General features: G+C 39.2%; 1 protein-coding gene across 3 annotated transcripts in view; it reads left to right on the top strand.

Annotated features, from left to right (window-relative positions):
• Positions 1–3,471: 3,471 nt before the first annotated feature.
• SLC35F3 (solute carrier family 35 member F3) overlaps positions 3,472–20,848 on the top strand; it is a 130,633-nt gene continuing 113,256 nt past the window's right edge. For 2 of the 3 annotated variants that reach the window (XM_015857842.3, XM_015857841.3), the window contains exons 1-2: positions 3,472–3,783; positions 3,949–4,178. In XM_015857842.3, the coding sequence (XP_015713328.2) occupies positions 3,731–3,783; positions 3,949–4,178 (283 nt within the window). In that variant the 5' untranslated portion in view covers positions 3,472–3,730. Of the gene's footprint in view, positions 3,784–3,948; positions 4,179–20,848 lie in introns of those variants that run through there. The other variant, XM_085543394.1, reaches the window with a different exon arrangement.

Below are 20,848 nucleotides of genomic sequence, written 5' to 3'. Positions count from 1 at the left end.
GACTGAGAAAGTTTAATCAAATAATCTCGTTCTTTCTAATTTATCACCACAATAAAATACTCTACTAAAGAAATAACCCATTTTCCAATGCTGTACAGTTTCATGCAGAGATGCAGTATTGCTCTGAGGCTCAGTGTAGTGCTTACACCAGCCCTGATGTTTGTATACAATTAATACAGATGTCACTGCATGCAAATAAATGCTAGGAGGGACATGCACAGCACCTCTGTGAATTGTCTGCCAGTAGTTCTTAGTGTTCTTCCTCTCATTGCAAACTTATATTGTTAACAGATTTTTTTTTTTAATGAAGTCTTAAAAAAAAAAAAAAAAAAAAAAGCTGGGAATAAAATGCAGTAAGATTTTAATATTTCAGATATTTGAACAGCTACAATCAGCTGCCATTAACCCTATACAATAAAAGCTGCCTGAGTGTCCAAGCCTTCAGAGATTACTTTGCTGTGAAGGCTGTACTGTCCAAGACTAGTGATGCATCCAAAAATGGTAATTTTAAAAGCCACCTTCAAAAGCTGAGAAATAAAATTTTATCCAAAGGGTGAGAATGATCAGATTTTTCTTGGGGCTGGCACGCTTTCCAGGTAAGCAACTTTAAACACAGGATGAATGTCATGCTCTGATTCACGAAAGCAACAGCCTTTCGTCAGCACAAATCCATCAAGTTTTCTTTTGCACTCTATTTATAGTCTTTCACTGAATCTTTGTGGCTGCTTTTCTATTTCTTTCCATGGGATAGCCAGGGTAGAGAGCCATTGCTATCATTTTCCCTTTTTCCTTATTCCCTGGTTATTTGACTCTCAGTCTATCACACTGGTCAACGAAGTGAAAAGGACCAAGTGGAAATGACAGAAAATATACAGAAACCTGTAAGACTGGTAACTAGTCTTTCCTTTATCTTTGTTCTGTAGTCCATTATTTCTGTTATAAGTTACTTGACATAGCAGAATGTGGTGCAAGATCCAAGTCCATACAGAGCACAGATTGACTTTGGGATTCATGCCTCAGGCATTTCTTAAAATACAGGATATTGAAAAGATCTACTGTTCTGTATTTTCTGTCTCTGACACCTCCTACAGTCCTTTTGCAGTTTCCTGCTGAAGAAGGAAAATGAGGAAGGAGATGCTATTGTTTCTCAAAAGGCATCTTTGTGTTTTGCATTTCAGTTTTCTATTTGAATCAGGAAGAGACAAAGGCAGTGTTCGCACACTACAAAGAAATGATGAGATGCCCTAAAAAGTAAAAGGTGTGTGGGTTTTGTTTTTTTTTTCTGTGCTTCTCATCTAACAATAAGCAGCAAAACAATCATTAGGTCTATTTTCAATTTCAAATGAAAGGCACTTTTATTTTCTACTGTTTGACAAAGAAGAATACTGAAGGGTTTATATTCAACAACATTGAAGTAGCAGATTAAAATCAGCTTTATATAAAGCACCTTACCTCCCAGAAACCAAGACACAGGCACTATATGTCCCTTCGTGACTACAGCAAGCAACTACATCATAGTTTTCAGAGCTTTCTGGATGCTTTTATCAAGGAGTCACGTCTGAAATCCTGATACTTGTTTGGTTTTGCCTTCAAGTTGCAAGAATCTAAGAACTATTCAGGAATTTACATGAAAGATATGTTGCAACTTGTCTTAAAGTCATCTGACTGTAATTGCTGAATCACGTTCCCTGTCTCTACTTGAGAAAGTGCGAAGTGGTTGACAGTGGTTGGGCTGATTTATTTGGTTTTGTATTTGGATATTTTCTGTCATCTCAAGCAGCCTTTCTTGGTTTTCTGAATTTAAATATAAATATAGATAGATACTTCAAAAAGTGAATGGAAGCAAGATTACCTGGGGAAAAACTCACAAGTTTTTAACTATGGCAATATTTTTTGTTGCCTCTTCAAAATTTTGCCTATTAAATAGATTTTATTCATCTGTTCATCTAATCAGAATAGCATATGAACCTTAAACTAGTCCTGCTGATCTAGCTGGTGTCACTTGGCTATACAGTAGCATTATATTTGTGTGGATGTCAGATATGACCCCAGTAAGAGAAAGTAATTTTGCCATAGAGGTGTTTCCATATATTATATGTGACTTTTATCATGTACATTGTATTTCTGTCTAATATCCAACAACCTTTGGGGCAGAAAAAAACAGATTAATGGCTCAGGGGTACACCTTCAGTAATAAGGATAAAAACGTTAAGGAGCGTGGACATATATCAGCATACTTGCTTAAGAAGTGGGCTGGAACTCTGAGTTCCTAGAGCTGTTTGAAAGTTACTAGTCCTGCATGTGATGGGAGTAATATTTATCCATCTTGGATAAACTAAGTCAGTAATAATGGGAAATGAAAATAGAGTTTAAATGACATTTTCCTCTGACATGGCATCACAGTGTCAACTGCGTAGTACTGATATGCCTTGATGGGTGTATTTAAGAGCTGAGTAGCAGTCAAGCAGGGTGCAGCTAATAGGACAGTAAGTTACCTTACTCTGCAATAAATACAAACTGTTCCCTCTTACAGAGCTCTGCCATTTGAAAAATACACTATTTCCTAACTCATGTGATTGTAGGTGTTTTATTGATTTAAAAGTCATAAAAGGTTCAGAAATAGCATTCAAAGCATCACCAATTTGGTGCGTATAATACTGGGTGGCTCCTACCTACACTAACTCAAATCCTGCTCAGTTTTGTTTGCTGAATAGACATTATACTGTGTATAAATATATAAAACACTTACTTTGAAGAAGCAGCATTGTTTATAGCAAGATTTGGTAAGATCTGAGGAGCTGTAATGTTGAGATTAAGCATCTCTGTACATGTTACATCGTTCCCTCCCATGCATTTCCTTTTCTCTCACAAGATGCATGCTCACTTCAAGCCTGCCAGCACTGCCACTCAGCTGTCCCAAGTCACTCAACGTCTGCATGACAGGGGAATGTGTTATCGCACATCTATCATCCAATTTACACCTTGAAATGACAGCAGCTGGCAAAGAAGAAAACAGCAGCAAAACAATCTCTTGGAGGAATGGGTATAGAATGAGATGATTCTGGAATACTGAAGTGGAGAAGCATGCAAGAGGGGCTCTGAATTCCATGGCAGCTGTCTGTGAGTGCCAGAATGAGCCTGGACTTTGGTGGTCTGAGTGAAAAGCCTAATCCCGTTCTTGTTTTAACCACTACCACTGATCTGACCTCCCAGGGAGGTTGTGGATGCCCCGTCCTTGGAGGTGTTCAAGACAAGGTTGGACGGGGGCCCTGGGCAACCTGATCTAGTAAAGGTGTATGTTTGGTGGCCCTGCCAGGCAGGGGGGTTGGAACTACATGATCCTTGAGGTCCCTTCCAACCCGGCTCATTCTGTGTGATTCTGTGAGGCGCTGCCGGCCGGCAGGGGGCGCAGGGCGCGGCCGTCACCCGGCTGCACGCGTGGGGCTCCCCCTGGCGGCGGCCGGCGGCAGCGCGGGGGGCGCGGGGCGGCGGCGGGGGCCGGGCAGGGCGCGCTCCGCAGCCGGCAGCTCCTCGCAGCCGGCAGCCACGACCCGCCCCTCTGCTGCCCGCTTCTCCTCGCCGGGCAGCGCCGTGCCCGGGGACCCTCAGCGGTGGCCGCCGCCTCCTCGCCCGCTCCGCGCCTCCTTCCCTCCTGGTACCTGCCGGTGAGCGCCGCCGGCTCGCCCCGCCGTGAAGTCTGGGCGCCCCGCAGCCCTCGCTGCTTCTCCCCATGGGGATCCGGGAGTTCCCCAACGGCTCCGCGCGGGGCAAAGCAGCCACTCTGTGAGTACGGCCGCGGGGCGGTGCGGGAGGGACCGGGACACCCACCCACCGCAGCCCGTTTCGCGGCACCTGCGGGGAAAGTTGTCGGAGCCGTGGGGTCGCCGCGCGTGGTTCTTAGGGCGGCGGCCCCTGACGTCCCTCTCCCGTCCCTCTCCCGTCCCCCAGCGGCATGCGGCGCTCCCCCGATGTCAGCCCGCGGCGGCTGTCCGACATCAGCCCGCAGCTGCGGCAGCTCAAGTACCTGGTGGTGGACGAGGCTATCAAAGAGGACTTGAAGTGGTCCCGCTCCGTAGAGGATCTCACCAGCGCTTCGGTGGGGCTCACCTCCATCGAGGAGAGGATCCTCCGTATCACCGGCTACTACGGCTACCAGCCCTGGGCCGCCAGCTACAAACGTGAGTTGCGGGGATGGGGGGGAGGTTGAGTTTGCGCCTGTAGCCCTCGGGCAGGTGCTGAGGGGCGGGAGTGCCTGCAGACACGAGTTATACTGCTGAGAACAAGGGACGGGTGCTGCTGGCGATGCTGATCTCTGTGTTTGTGGCAGCTGTGAAAAAGCCCCTCTGCGTTCACCCACACGGCTGTATTCCAAAGTGATGTTTTAGGAGCCGGTCAGGTTTTCATAGCGTTTCATCTCGTTTTTTTGGTGTGTTTTTTAAAATGCCTTTCTTGTGTCTATGGATCTGTTTCTTCCATATGCTTACACTTGAGCAAGAAACTTATTAGGCTATCAGCGAGGAGAAGCCCAGCTGTGTGCCCCATAGGCATGACTTAGAAAGGCAGTGAGACCTCGGGGGGGCTATGATACAGCAGCTAGTGCTTTTTGCATGTAAAGCTCCCTATCGCTTGCCTGTCTTTTATCTCCACGGGGATAGCTGCATGACTTCAGGAGTTCTAAAAATAAGTTGCCCATTAATTGAAGTCATAAAAGTGTGTCTTTGGTTGTTTTAACATTGTTTCTGCCGTCACGGGGCTTTTGTTGTCGAAACGATCGGGCTGTAACAGAAAGGGTCGCTTTGCTGGGCGTGTGGGCTCTGACCAAGTGGTTGTTTTCACGTTGTGCTTTCCTAAGTACAAAGTGTAAACATCCTGAGATGTTTGCTGGTGGATGAGCTCCTTGTAAGTGTGCTTCATCATGAAAGTGATGGAACAGAGCATGTTACACAGTATTTGCTCCATTTATCACTGAGGAAGAGCTACTTCTGATTGCTTGATAAATAGGGCTTTACTGATGGAAATTCTTATCTAAGAGCCTTTTTTCCCCCTCCTTTTTCTTCATTATTTTTCAACACAAATATCTGATATTCACTAGTTTACTCATAGGGAGTAAGGGATTTCTGTAAGAGCAATTCCATTGCGTGGATGGGGACCATTCCCAAGAGTAAAGCTGATTCAGGTCAGTTTTCAGGATCAGATGGCGTGTTGGTGCCAGATTTAGTTGGGTTTTGGTGCCTGCATCTGACACAGTGACTAATAGTCCAGCTGAAGTCTCACTGAGCCACTGTGGCAGATCCTTCTGAAATAATAAAGGTCATGCTAACTCCTCAGTTACAACTTTGTGTTGAAACTGTGTCTGAAAAAGTTGATTGCAAGCCTAATCTTGCTAGTCTCATTACATTTTCTCTTGGAGCTCATTCTGAATAGCAAAAATGCATAGTAGAGTTGCAATGGAACACAAATACCCAAATAGTCTGAGTCTTCAGTTTGTGCCTAACAAAAATAGGTGATAGGAAGTCACTGTCAGTTTTAAATCTGGGTTGATAGAGATGTAGGAAAACAACAACAACAACACACTCAAAAAAGAAGTCCCATCTCTCTGGCTGATATGAGATGGCATAGCTGAAGCAGAGCTGTGTTGATGTACATCAGCTGAAGAGCTGACTGAATGCATGTAAATGGGGTGAATCATCTAAAGGGGGAAAACAACTTTGGAATGGCTACTTTGAAACCTCTTTAAATAGTCCATCAATTTGGGCTTAGGCAGTTAGGTTTGGGATATGGATTTCCCTTGTGACTTTCAATTTAAGAGGTTTAATTGGCCCAAGAACTGCAATCAAACAATTTTTATTAAGCTCAAATTACTCCCTTGTGCTTTTTGTCATCTTATTGTGTTTGCTTGTAGACGTTTGTGTTGTTGGCACTCTGTAAATAATGAGTGTAATTAATGAATAGCATGAATAATGAGCCTGCATTCTGGAAAACAAGTCACTAATCTTGTCTGATCTGATCAAATGCTATCTGCATTTTTCTATGACGTTATTATTGTAATTAAATCACATGAAGGTCTAGATCTCTTTTTTTCCACACAAGGCAGTATTCCTCATATGCGTCATTTAGACTGTTTATATGTATTTAAAATTGAGACATACAGGAAGCTCTGCTAGTTCTTAATGAAACTCCATGAGGGTAACCACCAAAAGGTAATCAGGGAGAATGCTGTCGTGATCCCCAAATTGTCTTGGAGATTACTTCTGTTGGGGTATTGGATGGACCTTTTAAAACAGATTGGGATATTTCTAGGTTACGGACCAGCTCCTGTGTTTAATATACACATAAATAAGATGGAAAGAGGAGAAGAGGAAGTGAAAAATTGCCGAAATCATAAAATACAGATTGGATAGAAAAGGAAAGGACTCTGCATTGCTCTAGGAGAACTGATTGAGTCAGATGAATAGCCCAGATATTAGCAGACGACACTCAGTATCACAAATAGAAGCCTCCTGTTCCCTGAAACTGCTAAAATGACCAGTGCAGCCTGTGAAGTTTCACATCACTTCATCAGGTTGTGAGAGGGAATAGGCTGGGACTGTATGCTGCTCAGTGAAGACCTCTGCTGTTTGTCTGTACTTGCAAACCAGATTTTAGGAACTGGAATAATGTTATGTGCTTTTGTGTTATTATGATGCCTTCAGAGAATTTAGTGGTACAGCCTGGTGAAATATGGTGCAATATTGGTTATTTTAAAATAAGTAAAGATTAAAGAAGGCTCTGAGATGAGCGAGGGAAAGAATACAGACAGTCTATAAAGAGTCTCAAGAGTTTTGGCTGTTCATCTGAAAGAGGTAAGGACAGAAGTTTGTAAGGTACTGGTACATGATGCTCAGGCCTACAGAGAGTTTTTCTTCTTATTGCATCATAAGAGAAAAACAGATGGATGCTCAAGCTGGAAAGCCATTAGTTAATATTAAGAAAAATGTTTTCAAAGGAACATATCAAATACAAGGGACTGTTGACTTTGCCACTGCTGTAAGTTACAATAGTTTGGGAAAATACTGGAGAAAATATTAAGCTTCACTGTTCGTAATACGAATCAGTGGGAGAGGTGGATCATATTCTTCCTGAGGGTCACTTGCACTTTCCTCCATAGCCTCTACCCATCTTCAGAAAGAGGATAGGGATGTGGCATGATCCAATCTAGAAGTTCTTTCTTTTCTGAATCTCTTGCTACTGAGTTACAGTGTAAGTAAATATGGGAATAACTGCTCTTGAGTCTAAATCAAATGTTTGTATTTTTTTTCCCATGGGGATAGTTTGCAGCATCTGACTTAAATTCTCAAATGCAAAGGCAAGGGGGAAGAAATCTTCAAGATGCAGCAGAATCGTAGTCTGGTACAGGTGTGTCAATGCTAGAACTCAGTATTAATGCAATTATTAATATCAATGAGAAGTATGGTAATTGATGGATGGTTGTTTGTTTTTAACAAGTATACAGTGATCAAAGAATTTCATTTAAAACTTAAAAAAAAAAAAAACACAAAATGTGTAGATCCCAATGACAGCCTATTTGTTGTTTTTAGATCAAACCATTGTTAGGGCTGTATCATCAGTGCTGCTCTCTTTCATGGAGGTGAAATAAATTACCATGGTTTCTCTCTCTTAGAGCCTGTGAGTTATGTTTGACAGAAGAGACAAGCTGAACAGCCCTATGTTAAGTTGCCATTTGGCACCACTGGGAATTAGGCTTCTAAGTGTTTTTTAGAAGTATATTACCTAAGAACTTTTCTGCACTTGAAACATACACCTGTCACCGAACTGTTGAACTGTCTTGCTGATGGGTGTGGAAGACTGTCTATTAGAATTACTGTAGCAGTTGATGGGAAGCTTGTTTCCACCTGAAACACACACAGCACCATTATCAAGTGTTATTTTCTACATTGGCTAGGACTGTCCTGAGGTTATTTAATATCACAGTCTGTCGTGATGCGATTAGTATTTTAAATACATTCATATGGGTTTGAGTCAGCCATCCCAGTTTTGCAGTCTGCCCATTCCTATAGATCATCTACACACATCTACTCCTTGTTTAAGATTAGGGTTTGTTATCTAAAGGAGGGACTTTTGGGTATCCTTAGGATGTGTTTTTAAATACAGACTCATTATGGACAAATCAGGGTTATAGTTGTCCTTCCTTTCAGATGGCTGAGAGACCTCTTAGCATCATGCTTCAGTTTACATACTTTACAGGTGCTACTCGCAGAAAGAATGTTAGGAAAACAGTATGTAATTCTAATTCCCCTCAGTGCTATCTAGTAGGAATTGACTTCAATATGTAGTTCATGGCTTGTGGGCTTGTGATCATTTCTGAGACTTTGGCCTGGTATGTAATTCCAGGTTGTTGCAGTGATTTCTTTTAAGTGGCCTGCTGTTCTTCAAGTGGTATGGAAAGATCGCGTCCATCAGTTTTGAATACTTCCTGTTCTACTCGTCCCTGCTAGCTAAAGAGTGGCTCTCTATTTTCAGTGCTTCTCTACTGCTACTTCAACAGCACAACAAGCTGTGTGGTTTTAATGCCCAGATTATCATCCTTCTATTCATACAGCATGTAGCACAGAAGGTCTTGACCTGGAGGTGGAATTAAATGCTATTACCAGTGTAATATAAACAACATGTTGGAACACATTGGCTTGCAAACCTTTAGAATATTTCTCAGAAAGCATGAATGTCTGACTATTAAAATGTCACAATTACTGAACTTAGATATCCTTTCAAGGGAGTATTGGTTTCAACTAATTAAAAGTCTGAGATTTTAGCCGTACAAATAGAAGCTATACAGCTGAAGACCAGTGATAACAGCTGATTCTCTTTGTGGTCTGCTTTTCACATGGAATTTACATTGAATGCTGTAATTTTCACAGTTGTTAAAAGCAAATCCATTGGGGTTATGAATCAGGATAAAAATACTAATGTGTGAAATCTTTGCAAATACTGTTTTTGTAGTATTTACAGCTTAGTGAGAACTTGTTTTTGAGCTGGCATACAGGAATCTCCAGAAGTTCAAAGACAGAAACTGAGGAGCAGTTCTCTCTGGGGAAAGCCATCTTCAGGCCAACTGTGAACACTTAATTTGAAACTGGTATTTGTTTTCTGCTACATAAATATGAAAGTCATGCTCTTACAACTGATGCAGTACTTTGATGATACTCTTCATGTTGCTGTTCCTGAGCTCAAGTGATTACGTGCGAATTGTGGTTTTCAGGTGAAAACAATGACTAACTTCTAGACATTTTACTCTGGGAGAAAGACTTGGATATATGTCCTGGTGACAATTTATATGTCAAAATGCCCCAGGAGTTTAAAAGAGAAGTAAAAATATGTGCATTACCTCATTGTTTTAAGCCAGATTTATGGTTTTTAAGGCTTATGGTTTTAAGGTTTTTTTCTTCTTGATGCTCTTTGGCAATACTAACAGAACTAATTGTTCCATTAGCAGATAAAGCTAAACAAAGACTGACACTCCTACAAGTGAAATGAAAGAATAGTAATTGATTGCATTGCAACTTTAAAAGTATTGTGGCATAGTTGACTCAGTCGCCACTTTAGTTGTCTGTTACAAGCTAAATCTATGTGTGCTTTTACATAAACCAGGACTGTTACTGGCTTATATCCACGTGACAGCTCACACAGAAGGTCCTGGAGCCATTTTCCTATATGTATGGTACTCACTGTAGCTGAGAATAACTGTTCTCAGAAATAGCTTACTAGAATAGAATACTGCAGAGACCTGATCCTAAGTTTGCAGTGGATGTCCCAAAATGTTAAGGGAGACTTTTCTTTCTTTTATGTTTTATTTTTCTGTTGGCAAGAGAGCCCTTTGGCTCCTATGGGCTTTAACTCTCCGAGTGGCCTTGCAGTTGAAAATGAGAGTGGAAGAGCAAAATCTGGCCAGAAGAGACAGGGCGAAGGAGTACAGGGAGTACTGCTGAGCAGCCACAGAGATACCGTACAAATATATAGTCAGAGATCAACCAGCCTCTTACAAGTTTCTTCTTCAAGACAATTCCAATGGAGAAAAGACCTGAGGTTCCCTGAGTTTTTCAGGTGGTAAGGAAAATATCTTTGGGCCAATACTAAGCAGAAAGCTACTTCCTCTTATAATTCGAACTTCATTAATCATGGATTTCAAGTTTTAAACTGTCTAATGGGCTAATCAAGCAAATTGTGATTTAATCTGATTTACTAAACATTTTGAATTATTTAGTAAATGTTTGGCAAATTGCAAATGGTTAGCAAATGTGTTTACTAAACACGTTGTAGTTGAGTAAACAAATACTACAATAGAGTAGTATTACCACCACTTGTAGCTAGACAGTCAAGTAATCTTTTTTTTATATATAGAGTTTTTTGAAATATATTGAGCGAAGAAACTAGCAACTGCAACTCCAAAATGCATACTTTCTTGTTTGTTGGTTATTTCAACAAATTAATTGGTTGCATTTTTGTATTCTATGAAGTTCTAATTAGCATGCTACACATGGCATGTACTTGTGTATAACAGTTCGTGGAACAGTAATTAGGGAGCTTTTGGTTTTCAGCATTACCTTTATATCCCTTAGCATGAATGTTACCACTGAATGTTGGTTTTTTTTCAGTGGAATGTACCACTGAAGTCTCTACTGTGAAAAATCTACTAGAAGAGCTATTTGTGTTAGTGAAGCCAGGGCTCAAGTTAGCAAGTCTGAGGAAGTGTTAACTGGCATTTGAAACTCCTTTTACTGGTGAACTGAGTGTGTATATGTATATGTAGATATGTGTATGCTTATATTTAAAATAGAAACCCAAATGTGTTGAGTAATCAATGTCTTGAATCCATAATAATGGGTTGTTAGTAAAAAGACAGCCTATTGATATAGAATAATGAGGGAGTAAGCTAGTTGGCTTGAACTGTTTTGGGGAACTTTTACTGGATAAGCAAACATTTATTTTTGAAGCAATTTTGCATAAAGTTTTTGAAGCTGTATTTGTCTTTATTGAGAAGTCCTTCCTGTGTCAAGGACATTTCTGCAGTAGATCTGGAGTGTACCATCTGATATGTGTAGCAGCATTGCAAGCTGGCTGCAAAGTTTGTGCTGAAATATTGTAATATCAGATATTGTTATGTAAAGGGAATATTACTGAAAGACAAAAAGATAAGGACTGTTGGTTCCAGATGTTTATCTTCTTGAAATTGCTTAGTGCATTGCCACTGAAGCCCATTAGCCTCAATGGTAATTTCACTAGATCCTAGTTGCCATGATCTAATCTGTCTTTAATATAATGTGTTTTTGTTTCATATTGCTGATATAAATCAGAAGCTACTGGTACCTGCTGCCCACTAATGGAAGTCAAATACTTCTCAGGATGAAAAGAAGGAGGGAAAAGTTACAAAGGCAACTTTGTCCCTCCTGCATTGAGCTCTCCCAGGAGGATCTGAGGGTGTAGTTCTGACCCTCTCTTTGGAATTGGAAGCCATAGGCTTTCTACTATTGCCAGTGAACGATTACAACTCTGAGAACTGTAAAATGATGAGCTCTTTGGTTTTGAGAAAGATCCTATGAAGGCTAAGCATTCCCCAAGTGGGAACCATGATCTTCAGATAAATTTGTCCTACTGTAGAACCTGGTTGTGGGGATGATGTTCCCTGAATTCATTTTCTTTAAACTTTGGATGCTGCACTTGGTCATCTCCCCTTATGAGAAGAAAAAAAAGTTCATTTTAAGTAATTTCACTTCAGACTCCTCAGTTTTCTCTTGACCTTAAGGATCATAGGGTTCATTTCTGTACCAAATGTCTTCTTTTACATCCAGTTGGATTTTCTTCCTATTACTATTTCTGGTCAATGTAAGAATCAGGCTTTTTCTGACAGTGCCTATATCAGTAGTTTAGGGATTTAGGTGCCTTAACATTTGGAAAAATAAGGATGACATCACATAGCCAACAGGAAATATTAGCTCATTAAGTCTGTCATACAAGGCAAGGTAATTTGATTCTTTGAGCTCCTCCAGAACCAGGGCATGTAACTGGCTGCAAGTTAAGAAGTTGAATTTTTCCTAATAAGGCCTCGATCTTGCAATTAACTTATTCTCATTGCTGTAATTGGTTCTTGTGCAATAGTTTGTGAAAACAGGCCTTAACATCTAAACAGAGCAACCTTGTTTTCCATTTTGAAAAGTATTGCAAAATCTTGACAATCCTGCTGCTATATAAATAATAGCTAATAGATGTAATTCAATAGTAATATTCCAAAGAGTTTCATCTTTTCTTTCTCTGCTTTGACACTGGAAATAGCACCGATTTGGTGCTTTTCTTCAGTGTCTTCTATACAGCAGCTAAGGTACCAAAGCAGTGCGGAAGTTGAATTTGTCTGCTTTCTGTCTATGCTGGAGCAAGCCTGTACATTTTACTTTAAACCTAGCTGGCAGTGATGCTATTTGTGAGCCCCAGCATACTGCGATGTGGCTTTGTCAGGTCCATGTAGTGGTATGAATGGATCATGGGCTTGTGCTCAGGTCCAAAGTAAACTAAGAGCCCACTCATCCCTTCTGAGATCTTGAGCTTACAACATGCTGTCTTAATGGTCATGTCCTGAATCCTTATATTCAGTAGGAGTAGCTGCTTACAGACTTCTGTGCTAGCTGAAGTAGTGCCAGAATTCAGGTCACTCATCTGCTACTTGCACCATTACTTGCCAGGAAATAAGGATTCATCATGGCTTTATGACTTCATTGGTTCTCCTTCTCACTTCATGCAAGTCTTTAAACAGCTTCAAGGCTGATTTGTTGAAATATAGAACCATTCATACCTGTACTTTTTAGGGCAAACTAACATGGTAATATCGTCGTTCTGGTAATTATATTACATTTGTCAGTGTATCCATACAATTGTTACCACTTATGGTTTCAGATAGTATATTCCACGGAGCAGTGATTACTAACAGCAAATGTGTTTTTCCTTGTCTTTCTGCTGAAATTGTTTTTTGCTATTCAGGGTTTGACTTTACAATATCCTGCTGTCCTGGTGACTTCACAGTTGAGGATCATTCTTCCTTCCAGAAACAAGAAGCTTGTAATGTAAAGAAGTACGTTTCAGATGCTAGCTAAATAGGAGAAATTACAAAGTAATTTCTAGGAAAAGGTGGACATACCGTTGAAGTTCTGCCCTAACTACGTGAACATGAGTTTGTGTACACAAATTAACATGGAAAAATAGAACTACCATTGCACAGCACAAGGGACTTCAGGAGGCTATCTAACACCTGGTCAGTTTTTCCAGCTTGCCACGTTACCCTGGGAGAATGTATGAGGAGGGCTCCGATACATCTCAAATCATGTATTCCCATGGTTGGCTTGTAAGGCTTATAATAATCCTCTTAGAGGTGCAACACAGAATTTGACCTCCAGCTCCTGCTCATAAAATTATTTTGCTTTCATTGGAAGTTCTTAAAAAAGTTGTCCCAGAAAGCTAAAAATCAAAGAAGAATTTTGAAATTTTATTGTTACTTTTTTTTGCAAACAAAAACAAAAGCAAAAACTTGTTCAAAGTTCTTTCCTAGCTGCAATGTTTATTTAATAAACAACTTCTGTATTTGCTTTTCTTGTGTCACACAGAAAGGAAATATATTTTGGTGTTGTAAACTTTATACCCTAATTACACGTCATTCAGAATCTGTAGAAAATTCTTCTGGCAAATAGTGAAGTCAACAAGTAGGAGGCTCTATATGTGTTTGGACTTTGTACACTGAGGAGTAGTCTTTAGTTTAATATTTCTCCGAATAGAAACAAAAATGGGATGTAGAAATGGGGGGTGAAGAATTGCGTTCTCAGCAGAGAAATATAGGGACAAGAAACAAATACAGATCACAAGTATTGTATGGGGTTCAATACTTGGGACCTTCTGTTTTGATTAATTGTACATTAGAAATTAAATCTCACTGGAAATAGTTCTGGAAACAATATTAGGCATCTTGTATTTATTCCTAGAAAGTTCAGAAAATAAAAACATTTTTGCATGGCATCTTTATAGGAATCTTTTCTAGTGATATTACTTTAAAATGACATATAGCAGATGATGCTTTCTTTCTACATGTCAAATTGTTCAACATCCTACGCTTCTTTAGAAGTGCATTATCTCTTCTCTACATAACAAAAATACATTAGAAGTAGGAATTACATCGGAATCTCCAGAGTGTAAACCTAGACTTTCTTATGACTCCCCGGGAATGTTTTTCTTCTTGATGAAATTACTGCACAAAGGAAACTGTGTTTCTACTAGAACACTTCTGGCTCCAAGTAATATATTATTCAGCTCTATGCTCACAAAAATGAGAAAATTAGAAAAACTGTATGAGATTAATCCCTGCCAAGTCTGTGACGCTTCTTGCATGAACCTTATTCAAGCCGGGCTCATCAGGTTTAAGTCTTTGAGTTTGTCTTTTAAACTGGCTTTCTGCTTTATGTGCTGATCATCTGTTCCTAAGGCAACTGCATCATATTACACCTACCCATACATGGTCTTTATTGTATGTTCCTGAGGACTACTGAGAAGCTCTGTTTAAATTATAGAATAATGATTTCTTTTAATAGATGTGCAATTTTAATTTTCCTCCATCTCAAAGTTGGTATTTAATTAGCACTTAATAGCTTGTCCCAACATGGGTAGAAAGCATCTACAGCAAGTAAGAAGAGACTATTCTATTTTTTATTGTCTAGAAAGCTAGCTACTCAGAGCAGAGAGTTGCAAGGAGGAAGGATGCATCTTACAGCTATTTGTAGTTTTAGGAGCTGAGGATTGACACCTCTAAAAGAGCACACAACGGGAGCAATGGAACAGGAGGAGAAAGTCTAGAAACAGGGCTGTTTCCAAACAGAAAATAGCTTGTTCCCTGGGCTCCACTCCTTCATTTATCTTAAATGCTAAATCATTGATAGTGTCTTTCCACTTCAGAGGAGGACATATGATAGCTTGGGGGACAGTGGATTTGGTGCTGGAGCCTTCTGGAATAGTAACAGGAAGGCGTTCTTTTTTATCAACAAGGAAAGTGATTAGGCTTTGATAACTCTAACTCAATCAGTTTAGGTGTGAGAGAAACACACAGAAACAGAGCTCCATGCAAATATAGGCGCAGAATAGTGTGTAGTATTTTCCTGAAGAAATGTGAAGTGACACTGAAGTAACAATGTTCAGATTAGGTTTCTGGTGGTTGTTAAAGAACCCTACTGCAGAAACATACAAGTAGCCTACAAAATACGTCTTGGAGAGACTTCCTGGTAAACTTCAAAATCTATCTAGCAAAGCTGGTTGGTTGGGTCAACTATTTGTGTCTGTTTTATTTTCATAGATTGAAATCATTACAACTTCATATTGGTAAAAGTCTGAAAGAAGCCAAGATGAATTTTGCCTGACTAAAATGAGCAACTAATGGTCTGCTGGATACTGCAGCCCTGAGTGGAAATTAGGGTTCTGATCTCAGTGTGGTTGTAGTAGGTCTGTAAAAACCTGGCAGTTTGTTGGGCTTGGACACTCTTACACTTCCAGATAATCTCAGGAGTAGTTAGCTGAAGTATTTTCACAAACATGATGTGCTGTCCCTAGTTCAGCATCTTCTCTATTCTAATGCCTTTTTGCACTTTTCAAATGCAAGTGCAAAGTGGCTGGATCTGGTCCCAGCTTGCAGCTGAAAGCATTCCCATTATAACTGTTTATGTAAGCACTTACAGTAAATTCATTTTCAGCTAAATTCATTTCCATTATAGCTAATTTGTCAGTCTAATAAATTCTTTTGTTTTCTTCACTTTGTTTCCATGCAAGAGGCAGTTAAACAGTGGGTATGTGTGATCTCCGATTATAAAAAAACCAAAATACTTACTTAAGGCTCTTATACTCTTTTCACCTAGCTTACCTCTTCTTGTTTTGAACCTATCTAATCATAAATGTTGTGGCAAATCTGATTTTAAACTTCTGTATGAGTTGTTATTAGTCAGTACCTTGGATATTAACTGCTCCATCTGAATCACTGTGCATTGAGATGTAATTGGAAGATGCAAAGCCATCAGTTCATTGCAGTAAGGCTACTTTCACTTCAAATATGTATTTCTCAGCACAAGGTAAAACCAGCTGCACTGTGACCTGCTTTCTGCAATAGCAGCTAATTTTACTAAAAGCAAATGAGTTGTATAGGGCTGAGCTCATTGCTGAAGCTAGACAATTTATCTGACAATAGCCAACCTTTTAACACCTAATCTTTCTTGCTTTTTTGTCACTGTTTATGTCTGATAGATTAAATAACTGCTATATCTGAAGTATATTTTCATTATATCCCATTTCAGAGTTATAATTGGAACAATTCTCAACCATTACCTACTTCAAATAATATTTCTCAGCGTTGCTTTTATAAGACTTGGAGACTACCTGTTGAACAAAGTTTAAGTCTTAGAGTAGTTACTTTTCATCTCTCATCATTTTTGATGTAGTAGCTTTACGCTATTAAAATATTAAGGACTTAATCCAGTAATCAAAATAATAACTGAAATTACCTGTGGATATAAGTACAGAGTAATACATGTGCTTGATACTTAAAGGATAGGTCTTCAAATTTCTTTTTTTCCATGGTTAAATAACTAGCTAGTTGTATTTCCTTTGAGCTATGGAGTTCTGAGGAAACGTTTCTGCAGCTATTGATACACAAGTTTCAAGCCGGGAAAAAAGGTAGTGTATGCGGGTAACTTAAGTTTCATAGCAAATGTGACTAAAGTTGTTAAATTGTTTCTGTAAACCTCTGGTATGCTAATTATTTCTATTGCTCCAAATAACTGATTTCTACTGACTGTTAGTGAAATGTTTTGTGGAAAATACTGATCTATTATTCTTCATTACACAAAACATTGCTTTTATTTGTCCGTGGTAATTACAGCAATCTAGAAGATTTCATCGTTCTTGTTTTGTACGTATTGAAAGTCAATTTCTGTGTAAATAAAGCAAATATTTTTTCTGAGCACACGTAGATGATTTGATTGTGGTTCTAAATAATGCAGTTCTCAATTCATTTTGTGCATCCCCACATAACACAATCATTCTTTTTGTTGTTTGGCTGCTTTTTTTTTCCCCATCAATCTGGCCTTGTCAGTTTTCCAGAATGTAACGTGATCCAAAGTAATTCACATGTGTAGAGAAAATAAGTTTGATCCAACAGTCTGTCTATAAGGAAAAATCCTTGCAGTGGGTTCTTTGCAATTTATTTAATTCAAATTAAAAACTGTAAGAAGTTGTTGATGGATGCTTGAGTTACGTGAGGAAAAAAGTATGTTTTTCCTGGTAGTGTTTCTGAGTAATTAGACATAGCACCAAAATTTGGCCTTTGATAACCTGTTTGTAAGAAGTTCTATTCCCTTAAGTGTGAAACACTCTTCGAACCAAGTATATAATTTGACTTATTTAAATTGATTCTCTGTTGATTTCAGTGGAATAAAATACTACTTAAGCAGTAATCTACAGTATTCACTCCCTTCCTTTGCTTAGTGATTTTTAGTCTGTGCATGCATAAAACCACATGTGTCCAAGTCAAAATTGTAATCCTGATGTTACGGTACTCTGGACTTTTTCAGTGTTTTGGGTATAAACATATTGATTCAAACAAATCTGTGTGCTTGCAGTGCTAGCTTGTGCTATTAGGATTCTAACAGTGTTATCTTGGTAAAAACTGTCCGTGAATAGAAACAGTTAAGTTTTTTCATAACAAGTACCCTGAGAGAACATTATGTAATGATCCACACTGACATGTTTGGGTAGTTTTTTTGCACTGGCTGATTGTTCTTACAGCCCATTTTCCCTCTCCCTTTTTAATCATTTAACTCATTTGCTTGTATAAAGCCCATTAGTTTTGCACTGAATTTACTGTCTGTATCATAGCTATAGATTTATTCATCTAAGGCATTTTACAGAAGTCCTAATTTAGCCTTTTCTGTGGTTGCAGCACTGAATATTGCGGGTTGACAGGCAGTTATTTCGAAATGCATACAACGCTCCTTGGTGTTCATAGGAAAAAATGGAAAAATGAGTAAGGAAACCTGAAGCCTACGTAATGTCCTTTCTACCTTACTCATGCTTGTCTAGGAGGGCAGAAGGAAGGCATCAGAAAGTAACTGTGCTATTTTCCTATGACTAAACCTTAGCCTGTTTTAGCTGTTGTGCTAAGAAGTCTGTAAGAACCCATGACATATTTAAAATGGCAGAAAGTTCCCTGGCTTGGGTACTGAGTAGAACTCAGAGGCAGATGTTTTAATGCAGAAATGTGCATTGAAAAATGATTTCAAAATACTCCAGAAGCTTTTGTGACAGACACAATGCATAACATTGAATGTGAGGTGGATCAACTCAGTATAATTTGAATTAATGCGGTGATAACACTGAGTGGTAATGTGCCATTGAGTATGAAACACAGAAATATAATACAAGCTACTTCCTGAAAGGGAAGAATGCCTTGCCCCACTTACATAAATGCCTCTTTCAACACAACCTAAGGGGGTTTTGTGTGCAATCATAATGAGGAATTTTGACATTTATAAATGGCTTCTTGTTCAGTAAGCTCTGGGATCCACAGACTGGATGCTGGAACTAAAAAGTATAATTTCAATGAGTTCATTTGTCAAATCCTAAATCAGACATGTTTACTCTGAGCTGGTACTCCTGTAGACTTTCTAACACTGGGACATAACTGCAGCATTTACTGCAGTAGTATTACTTCTGGATAGAAACATAACTTCCACTACTTGGGGATTTCCATGATTAATATGAATGTTTTGGCAGCTGATGTCTCACAGGTTTGGATGTAGCTTTAAAATAATCCGATAGCTTGACTGAATGCTGTGACAAAACAGAAAGGTACTGTATAATTCATGATAAATGAAATGGGATCATTTGCTTTGGCCATGCAAAATAAAGGGGAGATTATTATTGAGTTTCCCATTGATTCACTTTAGAATGACTGAAAAGGTAGAACGGGATTAGATAATGATAGCAAATTAAACATGAAATGATGTTTTGCTAATTAGTATTTGCTTTGCAACTGAAGTGAGAAACGAAGAATAACAGAACATGGTATCGTCCTACTTGCATCTTATAATAGCAAACCAACCTGTCTGAAGTAAGAACAAGAGAAAGTCATCCAGTTAAAGGAGCTTAACCTGAAGTATTCCTGTATCTTGAAAATGAAAAAAAAGTGTCTATACTGATACCACCATTTCATGTCATTTTGATGAATGCTTAATGAACACTGCCTTACAGGATTGATCTTAACAAGCAACACAGTGTTGTAGAGTTTTGAAAAAGAAATGTTCATATAAAGCTTGTGGCAGACACCTTTGGCAAAAGCCCAAACCCACATGTTATACCTAAATCCTTGTGCACACATACCCTAATTACAAGGAGCACCTCTACAATATTTCTCTTCTGTGCTTTTTATAAAAGTACTATAACCTGTCAATAGAGAAAGGCTTTGAACATTGCTGCTCGCTTGGCAGGAATAAGGTATATTCTCTTTATTTTTGCCGTTTTCAGCTCACCTCTTTTCAATCTGCCATTTTTTATACTCTTCTTTCACACTGTTTAACTTGTTTGCTATCAAGGGAAAGTACTTCAAAGACTGGCGCTTTTACATATGCAATACTGATGGTTCCAGTTTAGCCTACAGATCTTGCTGCTGAGGTTCAGTGTAGTTCTGATCTAGCTCAGGGGAGGCTGTGCCTGCAGGACAGTACAATGAGAGCTCTTATGACATGTCTGGGAAGGGAGGACTGTTTGTGGTTTCACATTAACGTGCAAAAACATTGTGGATTTTCCTGGTTTTCCTGGAAAAGAAACATCTGTATTAGTTGCATAAATGTTTCTTGTTTCTTTACAGAAAAAGGTACTTGAGAGAACTTTCCTGTTTATAACATCTATAAATAGGTGATTGTTTGGGTTTGCTGTAGGAGGCTATTAGGTAGTGACTAGCAGTACAGTACTAATGTCTTTGTGGCCTGTGGGATGGCTCGGACCTTCATGTTATAGCTCAGGGGAGATCTGATGGTCACGTTTGTGTTGAGGGTGACCTCAGACCAGTGTGAAACCTGGGTCTGTCACCTGCATATGGCTCGACAGTCTCTTTTACAGAATTCTTGATTTTGCTTCTGTAATTCAAAAGTGACTAATGCGTTCCTGTATTAATTAACAAGCAGTATTTAACAATGCATTCTTTCCCAGGGTGGAAGTGTAAAGTGCAGGGAAACGAATCAATGCCTTGTGCAGTCAGGCTCTGAGATGTGAAGTGGCTAGTGAAGAGATAAAAAAGAATCTCATTTTTTATGAGTAAGCTAAACCACATCTGTATTTGCTGTGAGCCTAAGTTCAAGAGAAAGGGGACTAAATTCAGCATGGTGGTTTTTCCTTTGCTCCTAGCTGTTCTTGGCAGGATTTTTTAACACCTGGTCATCTGGCCTGCAAACAGGTATGTTCAGGGAACAGAGGCAGCTCAGCATGGGAAATAAACAGCTTGAATCATAGACTCTTCCATCTCTGCTTGTAGCTGATGTCTCCCGTCTGTGCGATTATTATTTTTTTCCCCTGTGATTTAGTTCCTACATGCATTGCAAAGGTAAGAGAGCACGCTGGGAATTAACTTCCAGGAGGATTTCTTTCTTTGGAATTCATGCTTTTACAAATGATAGCATCTAGAAAGAAGACGTCTCATGTTTTTTGTATCAGGCTTGACTAACTACTGTATGATATGGTTGAAACATATTTCTCATTACACGTTCTGCAAATTTAGTCTTTTTAGGGA

This window comes from Coturnix japonica, chromosome 3 (assembly GCF_054131305.1).
Source record: "Coturnix japonica strain WE chromosome 3, WE-NBRP24, whole genome shotgun sequence".
Taxonomy (NCBI): Eukaryota; Metazoa; Chordata; class Aves; order Galliformes; family Phasianidae; genus Coturnix; species Coturnix japonica.
The sequence above is the reverse complement of the archived record's forward strand: the minus strand, read 5'-3'. Positions and strand labels throughout refer to the sequence as shown.